Here is an 11,002-nt window from a genome sequence, read left to right on the forward strand (position 1 = left end):
AGGCTGCATAACGAGGCACGTGACGTAACGAGTCGGCGCAGCGGTGCAGACCGGTGCGGCGCAGCCACCATAGTGCAGCGTCACACGCGGCGCACCACGAAAACCAGTTCTTGCGCATGCGCACTGCCACTCTTTTTCAGGCATCGCGAAATGCGCGAAGGGTAGCGTAGATTGGCTTTCGCTACAAAAAAAAAAAAGTGAAATGAGAGCAAGAAGGAGAAATGGCTCTACAGGGTCGTGACGAAGATAACGGCGTCCTTGGTGCCACGTGGCCTTTCGCTACCGACATGCAAAGATTATGTCCCAACCTTGAGAGGTAAGTTTGTTTGAAGTGGAAGCCGCCAGCAAGAGAAGAGATTGGTTGGTTTGGTTGGTTTGTGGGGTTTAACGTCCCAAAGCAACTCAGGCTATAAGAGACGCCGTAGTGGAGGACTCCGGTAATTTCGACCCCCTGGGGTTCTTTAACGTGCACTGATATCGCACAGCCACGGGTGGCACAGCACACGGGCGCCTTGCTTTTCGCCTCCAACGAAAAGCTGCCGCCGAGGCCGGGATTCGATCCCGCGTGCTCGGGAACAGTAGTCGAGCGCCGTAACCACCCCAGCAGGGTGGCAAGAGAAGAGAAAAAATTCTATATGAATTCAATTTCCCGGCAACAAGAGCAGCTATAAGTACTTGTCGGTTTCCTCCCACATCTCCAGAAATTCAAATTTAACTGGGAAATGTCGCACCATAAAAGGGTCATTAGCACCTACACAGCCTGATGATGATGTCCTCAGTCGTAATGGCCAGAGTGCATCGTAGATACAAAAGACTTGTGGATAAGGAGGGGAGGATTTTGATAATTATGATTCTTAAACAAGAAATCAAAAGGATGAAAAGCAAAGAATTCTCATTTTAGCAGAGGAATTTACCTGATGTAATTATATTGTTACGTAGTAGCGACAAGACTTTAGGCAGCAAATGAGAAGAGAGGCGTAATCGCACTGAAATCAGCTATTTATTGGGCTGGCTTATGCGCCCGCAAAAGAACTAAACAACTCGGCGGCGGCGATTGCTGCAAACGTGATCTCTGGTCGTCGAATCAGGAATGCCGTCACATCGGCAAACGCTCAATTTAAAGGCGACGAGGAAACATCTAGATAAAGCCGCAAACGGTGACTAGCACAACCTGGAAGATTGCAGAGACATACGCGAGTGGCAGGAATTTTCGAGACACATCTCGGCGTATCTTGCACGACAAAGAAACTGATAAAGCTGCGCCTCGCGAGAACGAGCATGAACAAAATAACAAAATACAGAATTGATCCGCGTGTCAGCATCAGTGATAAGGCCGTATGCCGGCGGCTGTCGAAAAAGAACAAATAAAAATTTGAATGGGTTGCAGCAACGTAGCCGTGAATGAGATCGCATACTGGTTTCAGGGCGTATCTTTTGGTGCTTGCCACGAAGGAGAGGAAAATCGGGATAGAGGGAGCCGTAGATGATCGAGCGTGGGAGATCTCCAAGTAACTTCTACGGAGATGAGCGGACCGCCTGCAGGATAGGAAAAAGTAATCTATGGATTCAATTTCGCTATAAGAGTCACTAAGGTTGGTCATATATAGCCCCACACGGTATAATTAAAGACTTAGTCGCGCTATTTTGCAGCGCAAGAGGGTCATGGACACTTCACATTGCCTTGAACTGCACATCCGCGCACTCCAATGAAATTTCAAATGTTGGTAATCCACTGCAGTAAGGAGTGGCTCATGCCAGGTAGTGGAGACGTTGAAAGCGTTGGAAGCGTGCTATAATTAAGTATGCAGTATTTGGAACGAACGGTACAATAGGTCCTCTAAGGGCGGACTTTGCTCAAAAATCAGTCCTATCATCAAGTGTAATGCCACAGTGCCCAATGACCCAGTGAAAGCGAAGTTCTGCAATATGTGGTGGAATAAAAAAAATGAGGGGAAAAGCTGAGCGGAGTGTCCCTGGAATTTTCGAGCGTGCATTAATTAATGACACACCTACGTCGTTCTTTTCGAATCGAGATAACAATTATCCCTCTCGACAGAGGGTACGCGGTTTCCCCCGGTTTGTAACCTGCTGAGAGAAAACCTTTTTCAGCATATGTTTAAATCTCCAGTTTATCGGTATACTACTCAGTTACCTCATTTTCATTGCGATGCTGGCGGCAGATTTGATGAGTAGTGCAGAATGTTTGTTCTTTGCTCCTTGAAGAAAACGTCGAATGCAGTCATATAGAAGAATGCGTAAAATTTCAAGTTATTTCAGCAACACTAGCTCCTAATTATTAGGTTATCTATATCATACAGTCAAATCGACATTATCAAAAATATTATGTCACCTACAACGAATTCTGGCCAATCCCCCACTATGGGTATGTGCCATTACAACGAAGGAGAAGAAGAAGAAGAATGCGCATCTGCACTGGAGCGAGAAGAAGAAGGAGAGGATCCTGAGAGGCCTTTGGCTTTCTTTCGCTGCATGTTTCTGTGGGCGTCACTCGCCCTGCATCACACAATGGCTGACAAGGGCTACAACAAGAAGGTGAGTGTTGAAGACAGCTTATCCCATGCAGCGGACCACCATCTTGCGTCGATATTTAAAATCGAGCTTCCAGGTTCACCTTCCGCCAGAAGCAGGCTCCGGCTACGATGGCGCCTGCCGCACGCCCGCATCTGGGTCTTATACGGCTACATATTTCCAGTGTTTTCGTTTATCAATGCACTGAATTCAGAGATTCTAGCCACAAATGTTTTGGAGGAAGTAGCGAAGTTGTCAGGCCTATATGTAAGGGTGTTTCATTCAGGGGGTCTCGAACATCATATACTGAATTCGGTGGGATATGATATGATATATTCATGGTATAAGAGGTCTCTCATCCTAGAGTGTCATGGGCAATGAGCGAAGGTGTACTGGATGGCTCCGGAATAGTAATGGGCGCCTGGAGATCTTTAATCTTGGAGGCCTCCAGAATAATTGCTACCTCCCGAAAATCTTAAAAGTGCACTGGCATCGCACAGCACACGAACGCCTTTGCGTTTCGCTTCGATCGAAACGCGGCCACTGCTGTCGGATTCGAACCCGCTTGCTCGGGCTGAGGAGTCGGACACCTTAGCCAGTGATCCACAGTGTTGGGGCAATGAATGTGAGGGCAACTTTACCGAAAAGGGGCATTTTATTTTACGATGTTTTAGGAAAATGTAAGAGCCTGAATTGTGTCATTTTTTTTTTAAACTCACGAGTTTTAAAGCCGCTTGCAGGGGAAAAAGGGCATAAGATAGAAAAATTTGGGTCGAAGTAATTTTCGGTAAAGACATGGAACGTCACTACTTACAGTTGCAAGCGCTTATTGAGATTTTGCCTTTTTGCGAAATATATCACTTCACCTCGACAACAACAAAAACAGATACAGCATTCCTAGTGACCCCTATTTTTCTCTTCGCTGGAGAGTAAAGATGTTTGGAAGAGGTAATGCGCTTAGCAGGTGCAGTCCACTTCCACGCATAATACCGCTTGTTTAAAAACATCAGTATTTGTCACTGCTTTGGTTTTATATGAACTCGTTATGTCTTTAAATTGCATATATAGAATGGTATGGGCTTCAGAAAATCGTTGAATGTTAGCGGTGACCCTGTATGCTCACGACTAGCATGCTGACGGGTTATTTTGCCGGACGCGAGGAGAACGAGATGGAGGTGTCCAATTGTCACTGAAGTAGAAGCAACTGTTGCAGTCACTAGCAGATCAGTGGCTGTATTCCGCAGGTACATCGCGCAGGCTTTCGTGCCACCATTTTTTTTTGTCGGACACTGCCTGAGGTGTTCAGGACCACATGTCAATGGCGATGACGGACACCGCAAACGAGACTACGACTTAATCTCGCGCACCGGAATCTGAGCATACTAACCTCAGCTAATTTGCAACGTGTACCGAACCATGCGCCCTTGCACTCGGTACCTTGCCAAACGTTATCACCGTATGATTCTCCTCCCAGCCGCTATCGAGGAAGAACTGCGGCCGGCGTTGCTACGAAAGTCGGGCGCACAAGTTGGCCACACTGTTCGCCATGACGGCCGGGGGTTCCAACGCAGCCCAGTTTCCCATGATGGTCATCGTCTACGGGGGAGGTAAGAGACATCTCGAAGAAGTGACGCCTATCTTACCACCAATAACGTCTTTCCACTAGATCATTAGCTCTGTCAGGGAGGCTTTGATGAGCTTGGTATAATAGGTTCTCCCGCGACGTTATAACACTCCACTGTGTGTCCATTAACCGTGGGTTCACTCCAATTAATCAGCGCCTTGACTGTGACGTCATAACATATCCGGCAACATTTGCCGACCAGGTTTACTTTGTGACGTCATGTCGTGTGATAACCGCCTGAGAAGTGACAACTACAGTCTTGCAGGAAGCAGATATCTCTTCGAAGAGATCTCTATGGGGGCGAGAGCTGTATACGCTTGAGAGGTGTTCGTTTCTCCGTGGTCGCTCGACGCTGTTAAATGTCCTTCTGGAAACGCAGCACCATTCCTGGTGGCGTACCTGACTTTCCTGGGCGTCGTGGCGTTCCCCATCATGCGCCTGCAGAGCAATCTGGCCCAGTTCGCTGGTGACGGCAACAGGGGCATCTTCAGCACAGTTCCGCTCTTCATTGGTGAGCAGCGGGCGCCTCTGCAAGAATGATAGTTATATAATAATAATTGGTTAACAGGAAAGGAAAGGCACTATATATCGGTCACACTTTGATAACGATAGCTTCACTACGCGAGGTAAAGCCAAGGACACCGTGGTCTTCCGTCAAACAGAGTGGTCAAGTTGGAACTTAAGCCACAACCGCTTTGGGTAGCTATGTTCCCACCAAAAATCAAGGTCAAGATTGAAGGTCAACTGACGTGGGAAGTAGCTTAACGCATGAGCAGCTGCGTGGCGATACACATGATCGCTGACGTCAATCTCTAGTATATATAGAGGCGTGCCGCTCGCCTCGGCCGGAGCCGCGCCATCGACTCGGAGGAAGAGCATCTGAGCAGCCGTGCTCGTTACGATCGTTGGTTGGCTCCATCTGACGATCCGGAGGACATTGCGCTGCGAGCTGAAAATTTGCGGAGGAGAAGAGAAGGGGCAAAGCTGAAAGAGCGGCGGATACGACGGAACAACGTGAGGAGCGTCTTGCTGAACACCGCCGCGACGATGCTGCAAGTTGTGAGCGACGAGCAGCACACAATCCGCCTTTTTCATAAAATGTGGCGCCCTGTGAGAGTGGTTGAAAATTTGTCTGCTGCTGGTTGAAAACGTCCTTGGGAGATGCAGCCGCCTGCGAAATCAGTGTGTGTGTTCTTGACAGCTACCGCCATCTATCGCATACCCCTGTCACGAATATCAACTACACATGGCCTCCGAGATTGGCTCCGGCTGCGCCGATCACGGAGACCAAAAACTGCGCATGCGCAGCTGGAGTTGGTGGTTTGTTTTCAACCAGGGGAGAGGCGCGCATGCGCAGGACGGCCTTGTGAAAAAGGCGGATTCCGCTTCAGCTATCGCTTTATACTAGGTTTGACGGAAGCAATACAACAGCCAATTTTTTTCTGTGGACACTTGTAGCGCGCCGTAAGTGAAGGGATGTAGATGGCAGTGAAAACGGAAAAAGAGCAAGAGGTGCCTTAGTGGAAGGCTGACATATCGCACAGCACACGAACACCTCTTCGTTTCGCCTCCATCGAAACGCAGCCACCAGTGGATGGATTCAGATCCGACGATGCAGTTTTCAGAGTCGAAAATATGGAGTACGTTCGCTCGGCAACATAACGGCGGTTACTCTGTATATCGTCCCGAATTAAAGCAAAATATTTGCGAAGAAGGGCATGTAACCAAAAGCACAGAAATGTTTCCCTAAAAAAATGTGAATCGAAGAAATACATTGACCCGCCGTTTTCCCTGCGATTTAAGCAAAAAATTCGATGGCACATTTGGGACCTGTCGCTTTACAACATTCTTGTCGGTGAGATAGCGGGCACAGAGATGTCCCCCTACAAATCCCGACATATATAGTGGAAACGCCGACACATTCTCTCCCGGGGAGTGTCCACTGTGCAGCCATCGTTGTAACCCGATTTCTCGCTTCGTGCTGTCCCGAACAGAAGCGACATGTGCAAGTTACGATTAATCGGGGTTCCACCGTCATATTTTCGGCAGTGTTTTTCATCATACTGAATGCTAATATTTATCGAGCACGGACAGAAGCGGCATGCCTAAGTGGCGATTAATCAGGGCTTCAATGTCATATTTTCGGCAGTGGTTTTCAACATACTGAATGCTAATATTTATCGAGGTAATATATGTAGATTGCTTTTTGGGATTTGCCCTTTCGCCAGTTTTGGGCTGGGCGTGTCCTTAGGTTTAAGATCCCTCGGGCATGTAGTGTGCCTTCCTCATAACATTGTTCGTTGTGTCTCATTTTGTTTTCCAGCAGTTCGCGATTTATTTTTACTTCGGGTGCAGGTCTGGGCTATTCAGTGACCGCGTACGCCGTGGTGCATGCCGTGGCCGACACCGCGCAGCTGTCCGATGCACTGTCGCTGCTCCTGTCCTGGACCAGATCGTTCAACTGGCCCCACGACTGTCCCGGCGGGTGGATAACACGCAACCTCACCTGCTACACCGTTCGGCGAGACTCCGTGAGTGGCGTATACGCGCGCTTCCTGAGCACTGAGGCCTGCTCAGTCTTTGAATGCTTCAGAATTGGAACGATCGTTCTTGAAGAGTGCGGGTGCGGGCGCTTGAAGCGCGGTAGAGAGAAGGTGGAGAGGAAGTCCTCTACATTTTTGTAGACGTAGAAGGAAAGGAAAGAGGGTGAGATTGGGGAGGTGACGAGTAGCGAAAGACAAACCGCGGTCACTAATCAATATGGGGAGTGGGGAGAGTGGACATAGCGTGCCACGCACTGATTTATGGACTGCACCTCGCGACCATTCCCACGGTTTGAACCGTCAGCGGTAGCGGACTGCTCCATCCGACGGCAAAACTATAATTCATACTTTGCCGCATATATCGCTCTGATTGTCTGGATTTTAAAGCGAAAGCTCTACTCACGACCAAAGCTGCAAAAGCTGTGCGATCACCGAAGCCGGCAAATCTTTATTAGTTCAAAGCCTTTCTAGATTCATGAGAGTGGGCAGAGATGTGCGTTCACGGAGGATGTCATACCGTCATTGTCGGGAAAAGAATTGATTAAGGAGTAGAAGAATGGCTGCATGATGCAGAGGGTGAAAAAATATCGGTGTGTGAAAATGTGGAGTAGTTAATTGATTAGAACTATAAAGTTAATTCGACGTAAAAATAGCCAAGGACGTCGATATAGTGAGCTGATGTTAAAACATCCACGGAAGTCGAAATTGCAAAAAATACGTCAGAATTGTATGAAAACGGGCAAAATGTTTGCAAAACTTTAATGTCGTGCCTCGTCATTGTGTTACAACATCGAAAATAGTCAGTCAAGAGTAAAAGAGGAAGAAAGTATAAGATAAAAAAAGAATAAACACAGTAAAAAAGGAAGAACCAAAGCAGAAAAAATGTAGAAAGAATAAAAATGAACAAAGAGAAAAAAAGAGGAAAAAAGAACAGCAAAAGATATAACAATGTAAAAAAAAAAGCAAATGAGTGAAAAAGTGGCATTTGAGTGCAGAGAGTCGCAGGAAAGGCTTTCGCTTAACCGCACTTACGAGAGTCCAACGAATATTTTACCTTGCGAGCTTAGCGTATCCACAGCCTGTCTTAAATCAAGTCCATCCGCAAGTGCAATGACCTTTATCAACCATCGTGCACAGACATGACCTTGATCCTTGGCCGTTGGGCCGGGCCAGCCCCGAAACTGGGCCCGGGTCACCCGAAAATTGATCCTGGTTAAATTAAACCGTAACTAATATCCATATATAATGAACCACGTCCAATGCGATGGTCGCACGCAAATTTGGCCCGGGTCACCTATAGATTGCACCCGTTTCACTCGAAAATTGACCAACATAATTGCACCAAGTGGACAGTGCTTCAGCACGAGTTATTGGTGTAACCACACTAAACCGCTGTGATAGTTTTGTCTATCATTGCCCAGCCTTTCGTGCTGACATCCTGCTGCCGCAGAATGACACGAGACGAAAATAATGCTCACCGGTCTTTTAATTCCCATGTCGTAATGCGCAAATTTTTGTGACATCTACAAGTGTGGTGTCTAATGCTGCTGCCACGTGGGCCGCAAATTAGTTTTTGTATCTCTATGTGGGAGCGCTTCACAAATCAGAGAAACAAGTGGCTTAGAGTCAGTAGTCACTGAAACAAAGAAAAGCACAGGAAAGTTTTTCGTACTGAGTGATGCAAATAATGCAATTATGAAGATCATTGTTGAGAAAGCAGATAAAAAAAACAACCACAGTTCTAGCCCCCCTCGTTCCATCAGGCTCCATGTGACACCCGCCACTAAGGTCGAGGGTGGTGCTGGCGAACACTCTCAGAACAGGCTACAAGCAACATGAATGCTTAAGAAAGTAGAATATCGCACACCCATCCCTGTCACTCAGCAGAAATGGGCATGGGCAGGACATGTAGTGCGAAGAGAGGATAACCGATGGTCGCTTAGGGTAACAAATTGGATTCCAAGGGAAGGAAAGCGTAGCAGGGGGCGGCAGAAAGTTAGGTGGGCGGATGAGGTTAAGAAGTTCACAGGGGTCAAGTGGATGCAGCTAGCACAGAACCGGGTTAAGTGGAGAAATATGGGAGAGGCCTTCGCCCTGCAGTGGGTATAGACAGGCTGATGATGATGATGAGGATGATGATCCCCGTCACTCAGTCGGTAGAGCATCGAACACGAAATTCGGAGGTGCTGTGTTCGGAGCCTACGGACGGCATGTCGTTGTTTTTTCTTTTGCTTTCTAGTTACCTCCATGATTGCATTATTATTTTACATTGATCAATGCCAAAATACTTTTGTGCTTTCCTTGGTGTCAGTAGCTGTGGCTGTCTATGGATGTGAGAGCAGTTAGTAAATCTGCGAAGTGATGTCCGTTATATTTACTTCTCAGCGCGGACACCTGTCTTTCCTGCCGTGCTGAAACACTTTGATACCAACATTGATGGGCGTTGCCCGCTCTGTGGAGATACCTGCGATATCTATCACGTGGTATGGGCATGTGCTCAGAATGCTCCCAATCCCATTTTCCATACCCTTACCGTAGAGACATGGGAGAGTGCACTTCTCAATTGCTTCACACTGGGGGCCCAAATGGCTCTAGTAAAGCGGGCTCGTGATGAGGCCTCATCGTGCGGTGTCCCAGACTAAGCGTACTGACCCTATAGCAGGATTTTCAGACTCCCAAACTTTCTTTTGAACATTAAAAATTTTCACGACCACTCCGAATAGGCTCTAGTGAATGTCTTTTGCTGGAAGTGTTGCACTATCCATGTGCAGTGACCAATAAAGTGGTCTAGGGTTAGGTTAGTGTTGCGTCGAACGGTCACACAGGGTGACAGCTCGCTGTACGTATCACTCCGGTGACCCACCTTCGATCAACCACCTATCGCGTAATTTTTAAAACGTCGACAGGTTTGCAGTTCTTAAACCATGAGCGCAGACGGGTTGTCCAGCAAGACTCACAATATTTATGTTATAGAGCACAGAGGTTAGACGAGTAATGAGCTAAAATAACAATTATTTTTTTCATTTTAGTGAGCAATCTCGTACGGCGAAATTGAAGCCGTTCACTATTGAAGGTGAAAATACTCATTTCCCAGTCGGCAGTGTGGCTTGAAATATCGAACGTCAAAGGTTGATCAATTGGTTTTCACATACTGCACACTTGTAAAATGGCTTCGTTGGATGGGATATACTGTTAACAAAATCGCGTTACAGTCTTCTACATCATCAAACACAGAGCTGGCGTCTGTAACTGACACATAAAAATGCAAGCAGTTGTGGCTCAAAATAAGTAGCTACCAATTTAATGATGGTATGTTTATTTTCAAAATGTACAGTTGTTGGCTTGCGTAGAAACGGAAGCAAAACTAGTAATAATCGACTGCAGAACTGCCATCCAAAATTTTAGCAAGGTGGAATCTCTCCCGCTGCGACAAAAAAATAGGCCAGATAAAGTGGAACAGGGAAATTCAGATAATTTGGAAACCGGCGCACGCTGCCTTCACAGGGAACGAAACGGCCCCCATGTTTTCGAGATGTCTACTGCCGAGCACCTAACGGGTACTTCGATTACCTGGGAAGCGGAGAGAGCCTGCTAAAATATGCGAAAATTAGCAACATCTGATCTACAAACTGACAAGCTTGTTCGGTCAACCCACCTCCCTTTGCCTTCGCGTTGTTTTTACAGGCTCCTTGCCAGCTATTGCGGGGACGGCTCGTCGGCAACTTCCGCCGGCACTCGCTGACCGAGGGCATGCCGGTTGCGAGCGGTGATGAGGTGCCCCTGGTGTCGGTTGAAACGTACAAAGTGGTTATGGAAGACTGCGTGCCAAGTCTGCTGGACATTGCGCCGCCGTACGACTTGTGAGTTGGGGCTGAGTGAAGCTATCTGGTTGAAAATTTGGGAAGCGCGCACAGCCAGAACATGGAAGGTAATCAATCAGTCGCGATCTGCCATCATCGGTGTCTCAGTCCTTCTGTCTGTCTGTATGTTTGCCCTTTCATGTCTTTCTGTCCGTCCTTCTGCCTGCCTTTCTGCCTGCCTTTCTGTCTGCCTGTCCGTCCGTCCGTCCGTCTGACGTCAGATGTGTAGCCAATCAGCCGGATGTTCAGCCAATGAACCTCTCGAATGCATAGTCAAGGAATCAGTATGATATACTGTCGCTCACCGAGTAAATCGATCAAATCTGGTCAATCATTAAATAAAAATAAATAAACTAATAAAATCTTCATTTGGTGAGATATAATCAACCAATAAATAATCTTTCAAACTGATAATCAGTCAGTCTGATAATCTGATTTTAATGCAT

At 47.2% G+C, this 11,002-nt stretch overlaps 1 protein-coding gene across 1 annotated transcript; it reads left to right on the top strand.

Annotated features, from left to right (window-relative positions):
* The first annotated feature begins 2,526 nt into the window (after positions 1 to 2,526).
* LOC146189603 (sodium-dependent acetylcholine transporter-like) lies at positions 2,527 to 10,560 on the top strand. Its single transcript, XM_084605303.1, has 5 exons — positions 2,527 to 2,553; positions 4,004 to 4,136; positions 4,533 to 4,664; positions 6,509 to 6,684; positions 10,381 to 10,560. Exons 1-5 carry the CDS (start codon positions 2,527 to 2,529, stop codon positions 10,558 to 10,560), a joined length of 648 nt encoding a protein of 215 aa, XP_084461429.1.
* The last annotated feature ends 442 nt before the right edge of the window (positions 10,561 to 11,002 follow it).

Source organism: Amblyomma maculatum, chromosome 5 (genome assembly GCF_055883805.1).
Source record: "Amblyomma maculatum isolate TAMU_Amacu chromosome 5, ASM5588380v1, whole genome shotgun sequence".
Classification (NCBI taxonomy): Eukaryota; Metazoa; Arthropoda; class Arachnida; order Ixodida; family Ixodidae; genus Amblyomma; species Amblyomma maculatum.

What these genes read in the sequence shown, in the direction of transcription:
- LOC146189603 (XM_084605303.1), top strand. Translation starts at nt 2,527, where the DNA reads ATGGCTGACAAGGGCTACAACAAGAAG. An exon ending in GGTCATCGTCTACGGGGGAG is followed by an intron (nt 4,137 to 4,532) that starts GTAAGAGACATC and finishes CTGGAAACGCAG; the next exon opens with CACCATTCCTGGTGGCGTAC. An exon ending in ACACCGTTCGGCGAGACTCC is followed by an intron (nt 6,685 to 10,380) that starts GTGAGTGGCGTA and finishes TTGTTTTTACAG; the next exon opens with GCTCCTTGCCAGCTATTGCG.